General features: G+C 38.8%; 6 protein-coding genes across 10 annotated transcripts in view; 4 read left to right on the plus strand and 2 right to left on the minus strand.

Annotated features, from left to right (window-relative positions):
• Positions 1-1,338, minus strand: part of LOC113215654 (S-formylglutathione hydrolase) — a gene marked incomplete in the record, with an annotated part of 1,998 nt that extends 660 nt beyond the window's left edge. Inside the window, 4 exon segments of the mRNA XM_052267103.1 lie at positions 32-221; positions 304-491; positions 869-936; positions 1,021-1,338. Of these exon segments, the coding sequence (XP_052123063.1) occupies positions 32-221; positions 304-491; positions 869-936 (446 nt within the window).
• Positions 1,339-1,516: 178 nt separating this feature from the next.
• Positions 1,517-3,975, plus strand: LOC113215670 (ras-associated and pleckstrin homology domains-containing protein 1). Its single transcript, XM_052267102.1, has 7 exons — positions 1,517-1,838; positions 2,321-2,788; positions 2,865-2,924; positions 3,003-3,113; positions 3,210-3,304; positions 3,375-3,509; positions 3,588-3,975. Exons 2-7 carry the CDS (start codon positions 2,323-2,325, stop codon positions 3,801-3,803), a joined length of 1,083 nt encoding a protein of 360 aa, XP_052123062.1. The 5' UTR covers positions 1,517-1,838; positions 2,321-2,322; the 3' UTR covers positions 3,804-3,975.
• Positions 3,976-3,985: 10 nt separating this feature from the next.
• On the plus strand, positions 3,986-5,698 carry LOC127749324 (zinc finger matrin-type protein 3-like). The gene is made up of 4 exons (XM_052267071.1): positions 3,986-4,011; positions 4,077-4,285; positions 4,402-4,509; positions 5,586-5,698. Exons 1-4 carry the CDS (start codon positions 3,986-3,988, stop codon positions 5,696-5,698), a joined length of 456 nt encoding a protein of 151 aa, XP_052123031.1.
• LOC127748586 (uncharacterized) lies at positions 4,402-9,328 on the plus strand. Of its 4 annotated transcripts, XM_026435334.2 has the most exons (4): positions 4,803-4,964; positions 5,586-5,729; positions 5,833-5,956; positions 6,362-9,328. In XM_026435334.2, the coding sequence occupies exons 2-4, from the start codon at positions 5,716-5,718 to the stop codon at positions 8,312-8,314; spliced, it is 2,091 nt and encodes a 696-aa protein (XP_026291119.1). In that variant the 5' UTR covers positions 4,803-4,964; positions 5,586-5,715; the 3' UTR covers positions 8,315-9,328. The 4 variants fall into 4 exon arrangements, with proteins under 4 accessions (XP_052123059.1, XP_026291119.1, XP_026291117.1 ...); XM_052267099.1 differs by lacking the exon at positions 4,803-4,964 and adding an exon at positions 4,402-4,509 and having other exon boundaries at positions 5,833-9,328; XM_026435332.2 differs by having other exon boundaries at positions 5,833-9,328.
• On the minus strand, positions 9,325-14,050 carry LOC113215671 (ankyrin-1). Of its 2 annotated transcripts, none has more exons than XM_026435337.2 (11): positions 13,800-14,050; positions 12,969-13,220; positions 12,722-12,882; positions 12,422-12,534; positions 12,222-12,307; positions 11,919-12,139; positions 11,553-11,820; positions 11,222-11,461; positions 10,974-11,147; positions 10,627-10,869; positions 9,325-10,541 (listed from the first exon to the last, which is right to left on the minus strand). In XM_026435337.2, exons 2-11 carry the CDS (start codon positions 13,137-13,139, stop codon positions 10,194-10,196), a joined length of 2,025 nt encoding a protein of 674 aa, XP_026291122.1. In that variant the 5' UTR covers positions 13,140-13,220; positions 13,800-14,050; the 3' UTR covers positions 9,325-10,193. The 2 variants fall into 2 exon arrangements, with proteins under 2 accessions (XP_026291122.1, XP_026291123.1); XM_026435338.2 differs by having other exon boundaries at positions 13,747-14,050.
• Positions 14,051-14,082: 32 nt separating this feature from the next.
• LOC113215668 (zinc finger CCCH domain-containing protein 14) overlaps positions 14,083-18,362 on the plus strand; it is an 8,960-nt gene continuing 4,680 nt past the window's right edge. The window contains exons 1-7 of the mRNA XM_026435331.2: positions 14,083-14,354; positions 14,536-14,578; positions 14,667-14,831; positions 14,933-15,163; positions 15,236-15,382; positions 15,523-15,743; positions 15,825-15,935. Coding sequence (XP_026291116.1) covers positions 14,316-14,354; positions 14,536-14,578; positions 14,667-14,831; positions 14,933-15,163; positions 15,236-15,382; positions 15,523-15,743; positions 15,825-15,935 — 957 coding nt within the window. The 5' untranslated portion in view covers positions 14,083-14,315. The remainder of the gene's footprint in view (positions 14,355-14,535; positions 14,579-14,666; positions 14,832-14,932; positions 15,164-15,235; positions 15,383-15,522; positions 15,744-15,824; positions 15,936-18,362) is intronic.

An 18,362-nucleotide genomic window follows, 5' to 3' on the forward strand; every position in this document is an offset into this window, starting at 1 on the left:
GGAAAAAATATGCTTCAGACAATGAATTTACCTGTGTCCCATGATTGAAATTTTGTCAGGAAGAACTGGGAAGTTTTCAAAAACCAGTTCAGGCAGTTCTTGGGTAACGTATGAGTACATGCGATAGTTCTTCTTCCATGGATCAACCACTGCATTAACATAGAAACCCGCTCCTGAGCCAAAATCCCAGCTTTCATCCTCTCCAGGAATGTTTAATCCTCCTAGAAAAATAATGGAGTCATAAAAATATTTTTTAAAACCTGACATGATACTTCATGCTACACTAGAGTTGACAGAACATACGAGGGCTTGTGTCGGGGCAGACAATTGCCACACCATGCTCAGCAGCAGCACGCTGGGCTCCAGCTTTGGTGATGAAATTCTGTTCAGTGCAAGTTAGCCCAGACAACCAGAATATGAGTGGAACCTTTCCGTCCTCAGCTTGCGGAGGAAGGTAAATTGCAAAGTTCATCTTGCAGCCCAGTTCTTTACTACAGGCAGAAAATAGAAAATAAAATATAAATTTGCAATAATGAAGTAGCTCTGAAAGTTCCACTAACACTAACACTATGGCAACCATTCAATCAATCAATCATAAATGTTACAATGTTATAGCCGGCTATAGCTGGCCGTCTAACTAATGTCAATGTCAGTGAATGCACAGAGTGGGGTAGTCCAATTAATGTCTACACTCAGGGGATAGAAATTTGTGCAGATGACATCAAGTAATGTCACAGGTCAAAATAGAGTCATCTTGACAGATTAAAATTAAAACATAACGTGACACGTTATTTTTGTCAGGCAAGATGTCACAGTTTGACATACTAAGATGACTAAATTTCTGAAACTTGAGTGTGAAAGAACTAACCTGTCATGAGAGAAGATTTTCTGTACTCCCCCAAAACACTTGGAACTTGATGTTTCTGTGAGACTCATCTGAATGGGAAAGGTAACATTAAAATATACAGTTCCGTCATACAACTGACTTTGTAACTACAAAATGGTAAAGAAACGTCTTACGATCGTGATGGCCCTTAACTTGGCGTGTAGTTCTGTCAAGTTCGGTCTGTACTGCTCGCCACAAACTCAGAAAAGAAAGTGATAGTTTCAACCCTTTCGCAACAAACGTGGGTGGTGAGTTCGACCGGCTTGCCGTTTCTGTTATCGTCTGTTATCGTTATCTCGTCAGAACGTGTCCGAAGTCGGTGTGCGATCGCTCGGAGCGAGAGAGACATATGTTTACTACACTATGTGTAGCTGCACACCAACCGATCCCGCAGACCAGACTGACAACACAAAACAGATCTTTCGGACACGCTCTGACCTTGAATCTTCAATGTTTTATTTAACTACTTAAAACTACTTGAAATCACTGGAAATAGAATTTCTCATACAAGCCGCGCGAAATATGCCCACCATTTGAACGCGTCTTTCATTTGTGCTGAAAACGTCATTGATAGGAGATTAATGTTTCGGTTAGATCATCGAAAACCTCCAACAACGGTATAAGAAAGAAAACAAGAAACAAAAGAGTAGGCTGTAAACAGAAAAATCGAGAACATTGATTTGTCACTGTAGTGTCGTGTTGTGTCAAGTTGTGTGCAGTGCTGGAACAGGTGCGAATGGGGCATGATGGGAGTGTCACGTGCTTGGCTCGGCCAATCAACGAGCAACAGCCCACAGCGATTACGCATGTATGCATGTGTGTCAACAAAGCAGAAAGCAGAGGCAGAGAGCACGGGAGATTGTGCCGTGGCTGCGGTGAAGTCTAAACTTGTGTGACATTTACTGTCTTTTGCCTATTGTCTGCAAGTCACTGTTGTTCCGTTACGAAAGAGGTACGCCCGTGGCCTGCTCAAAATAAATGATATGGAGAAATTCTACTTAACGACGTAAATTATTCACCAAACAAAATAATAAACAGTTGGGGGCTGGACTTTAAATTACTCGGACAAGTGTTTGTTGTGTCGTTGAGAATTTAGATTTACTTCCTTGGGGACCCTCACAATGTATATATTCTGTTACCTTTCGACTTTATATCGAGGAAACCTTCCTTGCGATGAACCGGCAAAACCCATACGGGCAGATTTTGGAGGTTATCTAAGTGCAAATACACGACCTGCATAGTTTGTACAGATAAAAAGGTGTTACACTTCTATTGTTTGTCAAATATTGGATGATTCCAGTGTCGAGGGGGGAAATATAGACCCTCACAGATATTTTGAATTTGAATCCTCAAACTTAATTAAACTGAGACACAAATTCTTGCTGTGTGCATGGCAGATCTCAAAGTTTAATTTTGTGAAATTTCATGTTTCAGTTATGAACTCGTATCCGATTGGGGTGTCAGAACTACTGCGAGCTCCACCACCTCCACCACCTCCTTCAATGCCACCTGATTCATCCATCACTGATCATGCTCAAACTGAGAAAGTTACAAATCACAACACACTCTCTTCAAACCATTCGCAAACTGTTGCACCATCACATACGACCCCTTTGAATTTTCCAAACAATCCGCCAATCATGATGATTCCACCAAGCCATTTAAGTTTGCCACCGCCACCTCCTCCTCCACCACCAGAAGTGACAAATAATCCGTCGGCACATCATGGCATGCACTACCCCAACAATGGCACTGCTCCATTTGCCCCTGTCATGAGGTATAGTAATCAGAAACCTCAAAAACACCATCCATACAGAAGCCGACCTCCACCACCACTGTGGTCCTCCCAAAGAAATGCTCCTGGAGGCCTTCAGGGACCGTGGCTAACACCAAGTACTGAGCGTAAGTAATATCTTGCTCTTGCTCATGTTTCGTAAAAATTTTATTCAGGAATCTTATAGGAGCTGGAATCTTACAGGACCTGTTGGAGTGTTTGAACAGCTTCACCCACCAGGCGTTCCCGGTGAAAACTTCATTGGTAGGTTTTTCTGTTTTTAGATTTATTTATTCCTAATTATATTGTAGTTATTTTTTACTTTATTACCACTTTTTTAAGGTGGGGACCAACCTGATGAGACTAATTTAGGAGCACCTGCAGAGTGTAGCACTGGATTAGAAACAACAAACAATTCCGCTGGCCCTAAATTTTCACATGCACCAACAACCTGTAAGTTGCTGATGCTTTATCATTTGATTTTCTGCTTTCTTAAATAGTTGTTCCTGTTTTTGTTGTTTTTAAAGAAGCATTTCATTATCTTCCCAGATAAGGATCACAAAGTCAACCCAAAGGATCCAAAATTGCCTCGGGAATTGACAGACATGTTTGAAGCATTGCATTGCAAGCTTTGTGAAGTGCTGGTATTTATCTACTTACTTTTCTCTGCACCTCTTTATTTACATATTTATGCAATCATCATTTTTCATTTAGTCTAGCTCAACTGTACAAGCAAAACATCACTATTCAGGGAAGCCCCACGAGAAGAAAGTTCGTCTCTGGCTTCAAAAGTGGAGTGAAGAGACTGGACAACCTTTGCCAAAGAGACCTAAAGTGGAAACTACCTCAGTATGTGCTACTCCAACTCCAAAGTTTTGCTAGCCTTATGACCTAGCTATTATTTATGTTGGTGGATTTTTCTCATAGGTTGATGTTAATCCTGAGGACCTATACTGTAGAATTTGTGATGTTGCATTCACATCAGTCAAGCATGGGGAACAGCATAAAATGGGAAAACCTCATCAAAAAGCTTTAAAACTAGGATACAGCACAGCCAAATCGTTTGTATTAATTGGCTCTTATGTCAGACCTAAACTTTATCAGTGCACAGCCTGGATGGAACTACAACATAGACATTCATAAAAAATTTAAAGCTATGAATTTATTGGTGTTACAGAAAGAAAAAAGTGGAGATTCCTATTGATCCAACTGGTCGTTTTGCAATAGGGGAAGCATTCCTTAAAGATGCGTCTGGTAAACAGACTGAATCTACTGCTGAGGTGGAAATAAGTGCAGATGTTCCCTTGCTGTCTTCAACACCTCCCATGAAGGTGCCACCTTTAAACTGCAAGTATGTCTATTATACCCTCTTACATCTTTAGACATTAAATTTTGTTTCAGTTTTATTTCCTGTAGATCCTCTCTTTGTAATATTTTGATGAAGGAAGGCCAAGCACATATAATAGAATTTTTTTCCAACAGATTTTACTGTGATCTTTGCCAGATAAGCACAACATCCCAAGAGCACCTCGATTCTCACTATGCTGGTGCCAAACATAGAAAAGCTCTTGTAAATGCAGCAAGAGCTGGGATAAAAACTGATGTATCCGTCATTCCTCCTCCAGGTAAAATAGAACATGACTGAAAAAATACTGTAGTGGTATGAAAAAAAAAAATCATTTGTATCTTTCAGTTAAACATTACTCATTAATTTTCGTCAATTTTTTAAATCTAATTTCAGTGGAACCCACTGAATCAATTCTTGCCAGTGTTATTGGTCACAATGAAGGAGGCCAGAGACTTCGCGGTGCTGTTTCAAGTGACTTATCCATATACCGAACTCCTTCTGGTAAGTGAAGTCATCTAAAATTAGATGCTATTTTAATTTCAGAGCATGCATTTGCCATCTGCCTTGCCCGGGTGCCTTTGTGCATTTACCTATGCTTTATTTGCTTCTTTTCAGTTACAATTCTTTAACACAATTGCTTGATGTGAGTTTCAAAGTTATGCTCCCCCCCCCCTTCCCGTCCCTTTTTGTTTCGTTTCTATACCCCGTGCTCCATGGCGCTTTCGTCCTTTCCTTCGTGAGTGGGCATGTGTAGTTCTTGATGCTCCCCGTAGAGCTCGCATCCCTCGAACGGTTGTTCTGGGTTTTCACGTGTGGCAGTTGGCTAAGCTGTGCTGTTCGTGTCGCCGAAGACGACGAAGCTGCACGAGCACGAATCGGGTTCAATCGGGTTTGGGGAAGCTTCGGTTCGTTCGTTCGTGGCATCAAACTGCCGTCTTGACGCATAGTTCAGCCGTGTAAGTTATTCTTAAATTTTGTTAATCCAAGCCCCGCCGGATATTTCTCTTCTGTGCATTTGATCGTAGGTAGAAGACGAGCGTTATGTTCGCCGTTCTGGAAAGCTGAACCGTTTTGTGATGCGCTCTTCTTTGCTTGGGTTATTTTATCGCTAGGCTTTGCCGCCAATGCCATCGGAAGCCTGAGTGGCCTAAATTGTTTTCGTGTTAAGGTGCTCTACCTCTGAAGTTTTTCTGTTACTTTTGTAGAGATTTATGTTTTACGTGCATTTACCCCTGTGATTTTCACAAGTGCTCTGATTTCAGAGCTCCTTCCTAGTTCAGGGACGCGCGATCGTTACTTGTGAGGTTAGGGTTCCGTTTGATCATCTAGTAGCTCTCTCATGTTGTTATGCCATCTCATTCTGTTCTTCGAACTGCAATTTGACACTTCCAGGTGTCTTTCCTTATTATCAGTAAGACCTGCTCACAGTTCACATGTCCTAAACATCCAAATTATTGCATTGTTGTAAATTTATTTATCACTGTATGATAGGGATCCAGTAGGGTGTCAAATCTAAAGTTTATTGCGTTTTCATTTTTGTAATTGTTTTTTGCTTCAATGTTTTTGTAATTTTATAGGTCAGTTCTATTGCCATCCTTGTAATACTACTGTGAACTCGGAGAAATCATTCAAGGAGCACACTGAAAGCAAGCGCCATAAGTTTAAGGTGGCCTCATCCAAGCGTTCTTAATTTCACAAAATCTGAAGATGCGTCAGACAAGGTATGCTGTTTTTATTTTTTTTATCTAACTAACTCTATTTTAAACTTACTATTTTAATTTTATTAAGTAAATTTTGGTTATTAATTTAATGTTTTCTGTGTAGGAGGTCTCGATCTGCTGCAACCCCTCAGAAGGATGATGCCCCCCCTCAGTCTGAGGAAGTCAAGGATTCTGTGAAGGCAAACTTGGAGACTGTGTTCGAGAAAGAAGGAGACATCCAGGGTGAGGTAGGTGCTGCAGTTGATTCTTCGACCCATAGTGCTTTGGTTGATGAGAGTGAGTCCACTGCTGTACCTTCTGAAAATGAGGTGTCTCTTCAAGATGAGACTAAACTGTTAGAAGAAACTACCTCTAACTCAGAGGACAAACAGTCTGATGCAGTCGCCTCTGCTCCATCTGAAGGTTCTACATCTCCTGCTAAAAAGGAAGTTGCATCTCCTGTTAAAACTGCTGGAACTCCTTTCAAAGCCAAGGTTGATTCTGGAGTCATAGAACTCAATTGCAAAGTTTGTAATTGCTCATTCACTAACTACCAGGAGCACATGAATAGCGAAGCTCACAAGTCCAAAATTAGCCATTCCAACTCAAAGACTGATGGTTCAAACAATGATAAGTCCTCTACTGCTAACCAGGCCCAGAAACGTGCTGGTGACCAAGCTCTGGATTCCACTCCATCAGCCAAGCGAATGAAGAATCAAACAGGACAGAATTCTTCTGATAAGTTCCGTTGTGATGTTTGCAATGCATCAATGGCAAAACAGCAAGACTATGATCTACACATGAACGGGAAGAGACATCTGATGAATGTTACGAAGGCTCAAGGGAAAGCTTATTGTGACATTTGCAAGCTGTTTTTCAATACTGTTACTGATCTCAATGACCACACTGATAGTCAGCTTCATAAAACTAATGTTGCAAACAGAAAAACTGATAAAGAACCATTTGAATGCAAAGTTTGCAACATCACTATTGTTGGAAAGAGGCAATATGAGCAACACCTGACTAGCAAACGCCATAAGCGTTCTCTCTCAAACCCAACAACTGTGAAAAAAGTTGCTACTACTCCTGCCACTGGCACCGCTGCTGCAACATCAACTGCTGCAACTCTCAATGGTAAACAGGACTCTACCCCGGCGGAATCCCAAAAGAAGTGGCTGTACTCCTGCAATGCTTGCAATTTTGGGTGCAACCAAGACCAGCAGTTTTCTTCTCACATGAATTTAGCTGATCACAAGGCTGCTGTAATTGATATGAAGAAGAAAGGCTTGGTCAAGGAACAAGGAGCTTCAAAGCCTGCACCAGCCAAGGCACCTGTCAACAAGCCTGGCCCTGCTACCAATGCCACTCAAAATGTGCGCAAATTTCCTCACAATAATGCAGTTGGTGGACCACGTAACTTTGGGCATCAAGGTGTTGGTAACAGACCTCTCAACTTCGCCAACAAACCTGTTTTCAATCAAGGTCCGGTTACAAAAGTTACTTACAATGTTGTTCCTGGCAATATGAATGCCCCTGGTCCAACAGTAATTCCACCCAAACAAGGACCGATGAAGAAGGATGTGCTTCAAGCCAATCGTAAAGGACCTCTTGGTGGACCTAGTGGAGTAGGTGCAGCTGCTGGACCGAAAAAGCCTATGCCCCTGAACAAACCAAATATGCCAGTTAACAAGCCACCTATGAGTGGAAGGCCTAATCCCCGTTTTGGTGTACAAGGTGATAACCAACAGAACAAATTCGCACCCAATGCACAGCCACTTAAATTAGGCTTCCAGAAGATGCCATTTGAAGGACCAGGAAACTTTGGCAGCCATGCTTTTGCTAATGTTGGGGATGTCAACAATGCAAGTAATGCTGTTGGAAATTTTGGAAACTATGGCCAAAGATCAGCTGGTAACTTTGGTGGTAACATGAGGAATGATAACCTAAACCAAACATCTGATTTACGAGGTGATTTCAGAGGTAACATGAGGGACGATTACCGTTCTGATATTCGAGATCTCCGTGACATTCGTAATATTGACATGGGCATGGACAACAGAGGGGACTCTAACTTCCGATCAGGCTATTACAGGGAGATGCCAGCTGACACAGTACGAGAGAATCGCAATGACTACAGTAACTTCAGAGGTGGTGATGTATCAATGGATACACGATCTGACATCAGGTCTGGATTGGCTGTCGATACCAGAGGAGATGTGAGAAGCCTCACAAGGAATGACTTGGGCGCTGACATACGATCTTACAACTCTGACATGAGGGATCTGCGCACTGATTCAAGAAACGACTACATGAGGGACAGGAACACAGTTTCCAACTATGGAGCTGCTTCGTCATTTGGCCAGCAGAACTTCAGAGGCAACGATGACTACAGATCTGACAATTACAGCAGAGGTGGACAAGGAGGTCAGGGAGGTCAGCTCAGTAGCCAGACTGCTTCCACTGGTAATTACTCCAGTGGAATGATGTCTAGTGGACGCTACGATTCTTCCTTCATGGACCGCAACTCCTCAGTGTACAACAACCAGTATGCTGGCCAATCTAGAGGCATGGGTTACATGGGTGACATGACACTCAATGGACGTTAAACTTCAACATTTCTTTACTTTGGTTCTCTTAGTATTGCAATCAAACGATCATTATTTAGCTAATGATTTTTTTTTATTTTGTAGACAATGCCTATGATTATGCAGAATTTTGTATAAATATTATATGCTTTTAAGTAGCATTGGTCACTAATTCGAATGGATTTACAGTAGATACACTGTATTTTTATGTTATTTAACTTAAGCAACATTGTGCTTGTGGTGATGTTGAGGTAGTGCAATTTTAGTGCTGAAATGGAATCAAATCTACATCGGTTTCCTCTATTAGGTGTTTCAATACTGAGTGTATGTGTAAAAAACATTGAGTAGCACTGAGAGCATTACTACACTTCATTGTACGTTTTCTCCACAACTAAGGATTCATTATCTTCAATTTTGTTTCTTTTTGAAGTGTACTTCCTCATCTGTGTTTTTGTACTTTTGACATCAAGCACCCTGTTTTATTCACAGATGCAGATATCTTTTTGCTGTATTAATTTAACTCTTAAGTTCCTTAAGTATTGTTAATGGTGGTACCCCATGAAACCAATGATTGTCAATGAGAGTGGTAGCTTCAGATTTACTGCAGTGTGAAATCATTTTTGTAGATCGTCACCTGTCAAGGCATTGTATTTTTTGTGCAAACACATGTTTATCACTTAAGTGCAATTTCACAGTTGCTCTGGCATAAATTAATTTAATTAATTACAGTCCACTACTAAATAAATCAGCATCTAGCCAATTGGTGATGGTTTGGGGAAGTTCTTACAAAATCATTGTCAATTCAAGACTTACCCTAGAAAGCTCATTGGAGAGGTCAGTTGAATGAGTGAAAGAGAATGTAAAGCTCTACCTCTTAATTAAGGATATCTATTGTGTATATAAGTTAAGGCACAATGGTAGTTGTTAATGTTGTGAGTTTGGATTTGAATGTGGATGAATTTGAAAGCTAAGAATTACTTTATGAAAATGGTACAAATGTTATTCACAGCCAATAAAAAATAAACTGCTAATAAATTTGTTTGGTTTTATTTTGAAATAACTTATTCCTGGACACACATACAATTAACAAGCATCCCAATACTTATTAGAACTGTTTGCTTGTTTTGGTAGCTGAATTTCTTTCCTGAAAGTCAACAAAGCCCACAATAAACATTTTTAATTGAACACAATTTTAAAGCGCTTAATTTTCAGGTTAACAGGCTAATGAGATTCCAGTGGTAGTGGAAAATTGTATAAATTTAACCATTGTAGTCCACAAACAGAGCCAAGCCCTTTTTTTTTCTCTTTTTATCATGTGTATGAATGTTGAAATGAACATGAAGCTGGGCAACAGAACAAATTTAAATTATGGTTAATAAAATGCTGAGCACAATGTGCTTTCTCATGCTGGAAGGAAGTTTTCCTGGGCTGTGCTGAGTAATTACCATGTAATTACAGCAGAGCTAGTTAAGTATTTGACACACTGGAAGAATGCTTTGCTTTATGCTTGCCCTTTATTTACACATCTCATCAAAGTTAGATCAGGCAAGATCTTGCAGATTAAAACTACCATAGGAATGCATATAGAATAGCATCCCAAAGTCACATAGTTGGTGCAGCGCAGCACCATTGCTCAAATAAGGGAAAACAGTTCCAGAAATATAATGTGTCAACTTCAAGGTCAACCACTTGAAGATGGATGACAGCACCAGTTTTCCAAGCATTAAAAGTAAAGCAACTTGATTTACAGAATTCCAAGCTCAATAATTAAGGTGCAACAGCACCTGTGGTCAGACTGAAATAATTAAATAACAGTAATATAACAATTAGAATATAATAAAACAACAAACCAGACTCTGATAAACATATCATTTGTCTAAAACAAGTAACTTGGAAATCTTCAAGGTTCAAAATTGAGTAAGTAATCTTTTAAAGTTGGAGGTAGGGGTAATTTGTTGGCATGGACTCCAGGACAACGCCTCAGTGCTTTATAAATTGAAACTCTACTGATTTGTTTCAACGTGCGTGGTGATGCATGAAGTTCACGAATCACATTCAGAAGGGCAGGGTTTCCTTTGACTGACATGATGCCAGAGTGCAGAGCAGTAAAAATAACTTTCAAGCATGAGAACAATGGTCGATGGTCCATACAGAAATAGAACAGCATGATGATAGCAATAAAGTTTTGGGCAGGATCCAGGATTATTTCTTCTTTTCTACATATTGTAACTATGTAATAGTATAAAACCTGAATAAAGATATAGAACATCAATTAAATACAAACAGATAAAATGAAATAGTAGATAAATTTTCTAATAAAAATACAAACTTACATGATTTGATGCTTTTTTCAAAACACAAGATTGAGAATGACAAATAGTTATGTGGTCGGGTGGAGGAACATTTATGTTTGGATCTGCACCATACTGAAGAAGAGCCAAAGTAAGTGAGTGAACATGGACCAAGTCAGCTGGAGAACGGGCCTGAGGCACCATATCCATCACAGCAGGCAAGATGTGAGGTGTTTTTTGAGAAAACCGCACATTTGGGTCCAAACCATTTTGTAAAAGTAGAACCTGAAATGAAGAAAAATGTTATGTGGTTTATTTTTACAATTGTTTCTCATAAACAATAGTGTACTGTACCAAAAACGCTGAAGGATTACGTTTTATTTACTTACCAGTAAGCTACGTATAAACTCAAAGTTTTGAGCTTTTTCATCTTGACGTGAAAGGGCAATACTTTCACTGGCAGTAAACATGAGCACATGTAAGGGGGTTAAGTTGGACCGCGAAGAACAGTTAGGGCTTGCACCATGCTTACACAAAATTCTTACACAGTTCAAATAACAGACCTAAAATGTATTTTTCTGTTAGTCAAGTTTTCTCACTTAATTAAGAACATGCAAAATGTAAAAAGTAAATTTACCTTCATGTTATGAGTAAAATGATGTAATGGATCTTTATTTATGAGTGGCACAAGACAAACCATCAAAGGAACAGAACCATCACGCCCAACAAAATTTGGATTGCCACCTTCTTGTAGAAGCATGTTTAACAACTCATATCGAAATTCCCAATCACGAACATGCCGTAACACACATGCAAGGGCTGAATTACCTTGCTGGTTTATAGAGGGTCTAGCACCATTTTGAAGCAAGAAACGAACCTTCGATGAGAAACAAGAATTACAATTAAAAAAGTTAAAATTAAGAAAACATGATTATCAACTTTTCTAGGCCCATTTAAGAGAAACTTACCAAATGCAATACATCCCATTTATTCCATGGAGTGTTGTCATGGTCATATCCATAACGAGCTTCTTCTAAGGCATACCTAACAATTAGACCATGAAGAGGAGTATTACCTAGGGAATCTGCTTCATTGATACTTTCTCTCATACCATTATCTAGCAGAAGGCGTGTTGTTGCCATTGTATCTTGTGCAGACTTACGCCCAATAAGGTAAAGAATATGTAAAACAGTCATTTGCTGAGTTGCTGTGCGAACAGTGGTCTGTGCACCACATCTGTTTCATTTTAAATAAAAAAAAAAAAAATCAAAATCTTTTGCGTCTGATGGTTTAAGTCAAAGAGCTAGATTAGTAGGGTAGGGATGAGTACTTACGAAATGAGCAGTTCCAGAAAGCGTACATCATGCAGGACAGCCTGATGAATAGGATAATATTCATCAAAGCATAAATTAACTTCCTCAGGCCTCTCTTCTACTAAATATTTACAACAGTTCCATGCACCTCGATCACAGGCAATATGTAGCAATGGTCGTTTGGCTTGCCATGGAAACCAATGTTCATCACCATTTTGAGTAAGTAATTCTAGTATTGCTACCTGTAATCAAGAGTTGAGAAATAAGGTAAACTTGAAATATTGTAATGTCATTACATACCATACCAATAAAACAGTACATTACCTGGTCTCCATCAATTGCATAACAAATAGCATTCTGGAGTTTGTCACTAGTTCTCTCTGATGGAATAGGGTCTCCATGTGAAGTAGCTAGATTCAACAATTCAAGCAAAATGATAAATTAATAAAGGTCATGAGTTTTCAAGTTGAAAAGTACAAACGCTGTTTATTGAAGTAATAATAGTCTGGTATTTGTAAACTTACTGTACTTCCCACGCTCTTCACAGTTTTGATTGTGCGGACCAGGCCAGCACATGCGTGCTTCAACATCAACTCTTGCCCCATGTTTCAAGAGCAACTCAACAATTTGTTCATGCCTGTTGAAATTGTATCTGAGTTAATTTATATTACTTCCTCGTGCATACAAGCCAAATATTTTTTACTGAGGCGAGTATTCAAATTTTATGATCATCAACAACTGGGTGTATTTTAGTTCAGCCAGTAGCAAGTGCGATTGCTTGGCTGCTACTTGTTTGAATAGGAACCACTTATCACATATCTTACCCTTTCAGACAAGCAATATGAAGTGGAAAGGAACAGGCTCCGCGATTCAAATCTGGATTTCTTGAACAGATCCACCGTACTAGTTCAACATTATTGATGCCAACACACTTTTGTAAAAGGTTGTATCCCTCACCATTATGAGCTAGCAAAATGTTATCACACTGCAAAAAGAATTATCATAAAATAATCCAAACAACTTTGTAGGGTGACACATTAATTAATATGAGCTGTGAAAGTTGACATTCACCTTAGGTATCCCTTGAAGAAATCCTTCCAATCTTTGAATATTAATTCGAGGATTTGCCCTCAAGACTTCAAACAGCTGTCTGACGTGGTCTTTAGAGAGGTCAGATATACCTCGGTGATTTGATACCAAAAGGCCATTGCTACTGAACAGATTGCTCAGGGCACTCCCCATGCCTTTGGCACCCCTTGGGTACCCTCAACTTAAAAGTTTTCTACATTACAGCCATGTTTTGATGAACTGTGATAGGTGAATCTGAAAATAATAAGATTGAAACTGTAAGAGCTACTATTTGTGTTAACAAATAAAGAAGAATGCTAATCTGCAGTTCATATCTCAAAAATCATAACAAAACCATTTATAAAATGTAGACTTTTGATGTTTCTAATTAGTTTAATTTACATCAAAAAAGAGAATGTGTCATAGAGAGTCAGACAGTATAGATACATTATAGTAGCAGTTTACTGGCAACGGTTCCTCCTTCTTTGGGTACATTTAAAATTCAAAACTAGATCAAAAAGACAATAATGTGAGCCTTAATATCCAGCATTTGGGTTAAAAAGGCACACATCGTATCATATTTGGAAAACTAAGTCAATAACACAGGCAAAATAATTTCAAATGTAGTACATGATTGGCGCAATACATGGTAATAATGCAATCCGTAAAAGTAAAATTAAGAAAGAAAGCCAAACGCCTTTTCTCTCACTGTCACACTAGTGCAGACGACAATCCATTAATTAGGAAGCAAACGGCATATTGTTTACTCTAAGCTACTAACCTTCAACAAAATCTGATCACGAATTGAAAACATGTGAAAGAGTCATATCTTACCAAAGAATTGCAGAATTTCAACTTCAACATAACAAACGATAACACATATAACAGGCAAAATTTGTACACACAAGAGATGCCTGATCCTAGGCTTCACTCCACAGAGGAGCGTGGACTCAGGACTCGAAAGGGAAAATATCAGCATGTCATCTGATTGGTCTGAGCAAGAGAAAGCAGGAGAAAGTAACTGCAGATGGCAGCACGGGCACTCGAGTTGTTGAGGACTGCCGACTGACGTCGTCTCGCTTCTATAGGTCGTCAAGAGTCTAGCCAGCTAGAGAAGTCCAGTTCCAGTTTTGTCGTTTTGTCCAACCCTTTTAGGGTAACCGAATGATCTTTGGAGTTGTGGTCGTTCAGAATTCAAATTAATCGTTCTTGTGTATTGTTTGTTATTTTTGAAATCATCACAAGCTCGGTCGCAGCTCTAGAAATGAGCTGTGCGTTTTTTATTGGCTCGCCACAATATTATTTATAACCTAATTGTCACAAACTGTTTCTTTGAGTTAGCTGATAAATATGGACGGTATTCGCGGAGAAGTTAGCAATAAAATAAGAGTAAGTATTGTCTAATTTTTTTATGCTTTTTGTTTTTTTTTAAATTCAGTTAACCAAATAAAATTTCTTGCAACGGAGAAGCAGGAAACATATACCTGTGGCCACTTTTATAGTAAAATTTCTGTTTTCTGTGAAAATTTTGGTTGAGTGCTTAAGTTAAGCTTTAACATGTTTTTTACAGTCTGCAATCAAAGCTAAACTGATGGAGCTGGGTGCATATGTTGGTAAGTAGTTAACTCCTTTTTTGATAAATGGAGGTAGTGTTTGTGTCAAAATTACAAATCACAGTCTACTCCTCTCCTGTTTTTGTAGATGATGAGCTGCCAGACTACATTATGGTCATGGTTGCAAACAAACGATCCCGGCAGCAAATGGAGGAAGATTTGCAGCTTTTTCTTGGTGATAGTACTTCAACATTTACCAACTGGCTGCACACAGTTCTTAGTAAACTGCAACAAGTTACTGTAAATAGTACAGGTAAGATCCTAAAGTGCTCACAGAATGAAATCTTCACTTACCCTCCTGATCCACCCTCCTGATGTTGCTTGTACTCTCCTAAATTTTATGTATAATTTTAGAGATTAAAAAGGCCATAGACAAGAAGAGGCCATCATCTGAAGACAACAAAAAAGAGAAACGGAAAAAGCTGAAGAAGGAGAAAGATAAAGAAAAATCGGATAAAGATGAGAAGACGTCAGAGAAAGTTAAAACCACAGAAAAAGAATTGGATGACAATACTAGTGGTCTCAAGCAGAGACCTCCAAAAGAAAGACCTATTAAGTCAGAGCCAGTTGACCTATTTGCTAAAGGTTACTATCTGTTGTAATTATGCTTTTTAATGAGCACATGAAATTTTCTCTAACATTAATTCTCTATTTTAGATCTATCAAATGATCAAGTCCAAATTAATGTCCAACCACCAAAATCTAACACTATCACCACACAAGAAAAGAAGTCATCAGAATCAAAGGGAAATGAAGAGGAAGATGATGAAGACTTCATCAACATTAAAGCTGATGTTGAAGTTGGTATGTACTGATACTGTACTTCGTAGTTTTTTGTTTGACTCTGAGGAGTAATCTCCAAACACCTGCTTCCATTGATAAACACATTTCTTAAATTTCAATGTATGCTGTTGCTGTAAATCAAATCAAATTTAAATTTGTAGATATGTGGGGTGATACTGAGGAATCATCTGGCTCTGCTTTGAAAACCTCAAATATTGAAAGAAAGCTGCCTGCTCCAAGTAGCACAGAGGTAAGGGTCCCTGAACCTGGAATACAGGAAGACCAGACAGATCATGCTAAGGCAGCAGTGGACAAGACTGCACTTAATTCTTCTGTGCCACTAAAAGAAGTTGTCCCCCCAAAGAGTTCTTCTCCTTCAAAGGTAAATATCTGATCACAGTGGGAGATTTCATTTTATGATCTCATGATTTGAGTCTATTAAAACCTTTTAAACACCTTATAGACTGATACTCAAGAACCAAAACCAGCTCCTCGCATAATAAAAATATCTGAGACGATACGTCAAGAGCAGGAAACTCTAAAACCAGCTTCCAAGGTTGTTAGAGATCCGCAGGTAAGAAATATAAACTTAACTATACTTGTGCAATTCACATACCCAAGTAGTGTGCTTACGCATGTGTAAGAAACCTGTTTAAAGCTCAGCTGTCTTAGGTTAATTAGAAAATTGATCTTTGAGAAGTTAGTTCTCATTGTATTTCTTAAAATATTCAATTATGTCTCACATTCATCAAATTCTTTTGGTTCTGGTTTAAACTCTGAAGACAATTTTCCTAAGTTGAGTTGGTCTCAGCTTTGCGGCTGCATATATCAGAGAGAGAGAGAGAGAGAGAGAGAGAGTGTGATTTTTGTGTCAGACGTTCACTTGTTTATTTACTTTTACAAAGTATCTTCTCTTTCCTCTCCTATGTACTCAAACGTGGCTTTGTGACAATACAGAGTATCAGATGTTTCAGTAAAGTGATCACCCCATCTATTTAAAATCTATTACTGCTTAAAGTGACTTTAGAACACAGAATTTTATTTGTCAATTTCACTTAAGTGTGAACAGTAATCATATTAACACGTCGAGTGCGGCGTGACCCACACCATGGGTTCCAATAACATAGGATTGCCTACCCCCGCCGCACTCAACGTGTTAATGCAGTCTGTGTGGATAGTACATGTTCTCTGTTTTGCAATCTAACTTGCACTTCTTCATGTTCAAATTCAATGAAAGACCTGTTGTGACACACATTTCTCTGTTAAGTTAAGACATAGAGTCAATCCTCATTAGTACGACCCCCGGATACAACGATTTCCGTGTTAAAACGATTTTTTCCGCAGTCCTATGTCATTAATTTGCTTATTAATGCTATCAGATCAGATACGAAGGTTCCCCGTTATAATGTCTTTGACCCGTGGTCTCAGTTGCACTAATGGGAACTGACTGTATGTCAAAAAACACTACCATGGTCAATAGGTATATTTGAAAAAAAAAAAAAAACACGAAGTGCTGGAGAAGTATGTTGGAAGTTTTTGTCAATACCTACATGTTCAAGCTTACTTAGCTTTCATCAATATTCTATATTTGAGCACATTCGCCAATTGAAGCATTCTTGATCATACAGTGATGGTCTGAGCTAGGTAATACCTATCTTTTGGTACTCTAGCTGTAACATTTTGGTGCAGTCCACATCTCATATTGTATCTGTAACTTCTAAGTCGGGTTACACACTGTTCGTATTGCTCGGTATAGTTATTTTCTGGTGAAGACGTAGTGAAAACAAGTTTCATCTGTATTTGCATCACAAAGCCATGGTAAGTACATAGTTTTGAGGCATTAGGGTGATTGTAACGTACTTTACCGCTTGGCTGGGCTACTACTCAACCAGTTTGCGGGTTTGCATACGTTAGGGGTCAATGGTGCCCTACGTTTTGAGTGAGTAGGCGAACCTGCATACTGTTGTATTGTGCCCCTGACAGACAGTATTTAAATAATTTTATCTCTATCTGACTGATAATTACATTTTTGCAGTAATGAGAAATCTGAAGGTTGGCTTTATTTGATGTGTATTACATTTCTTTGAATTTTATCATCCACAGAAAAAAGATGAGAGATCACCACCATCTCCAATTATTTTCTCCACGAACTTGTCAGAGAAAACTGAAGATGAATTGGAAGTATTTGGAAAACACATAGCACATGAGCTAAGGCATCTGACCCTTAAGCAACGTAAATCCGCTAAACAAAAAATTCTGCAGGTTTGTATTTGTATGTCAAGTGTGTTCTCTGTTCCTATGTACATTTCTTATCAACAATTTCTTACTGTTTAATTTCAAATTTTGCAGGTTATATACGAACATCAGGATCTTGATACTCAGAAGAACCAGATCTCAAGCCATCAGTATGCATTACCCCACTCTCAGTCCCAAACTGCTGATCAAGCCTTCAATAAAAGTCCCACTAAATCAAAAAAGATGAGAGATCGATCCAGAGATAAGAGGCGTAGAAAAAAGAAATCTTTAGAACTTGCTGCTGAGAGGGTTAGACAGCCTGTTGAAATAAAACTAGACAGGATTAGTACCAGTGGAGGAAAATCTGTACAGAACAGAAGTAGTCAAAAGAGGAGAAGCAGATCACCTGTTCGGTTTAGTGCTCTACGAATGGACTCTCCTTCCCTAATAAGGCCGAACACTAGCTATTCATTAGGTATTTCAAATACAATTACAAATACTGGTGAAAGCCCAATGCTACCACGCACTCTAGGGAGTGTAGTGATGACACCGATGGTTGCAAGTACATCGAGGAATAAAAAACAACGAAAAATGTAGTTAGTACTTCTCTAAATGATGTCACAATTTACCTTTGCAACTACTTTTGAGGCTAGTTCTGTGAATTGTATTACGAAACTCTAGTGTAAGAATGCCCTCTGTGGGATGCTTCTTTATTGTCTCCATACCTATGAAGTACTTATGATATCTTATTTATTTATTTTATTTT

Source organism: Frankliniella occidentalis, unplaced genomic scaffold, assembly GCF_000697945.3.
Source record: "Frankliniella occidentalis isolate FOCC.00 unplaced genomic scaffold, Focc_3.1 Scaffold46, whole genome shotgun sequence".
NCBI classification, from domain to species: domain Eukaryota; kingdom Metazoa; phylum Arthropoda; class Insecta; order Thysanoptera; family Thripidae; genus Frankliniella; species Frankliniella occidentalis.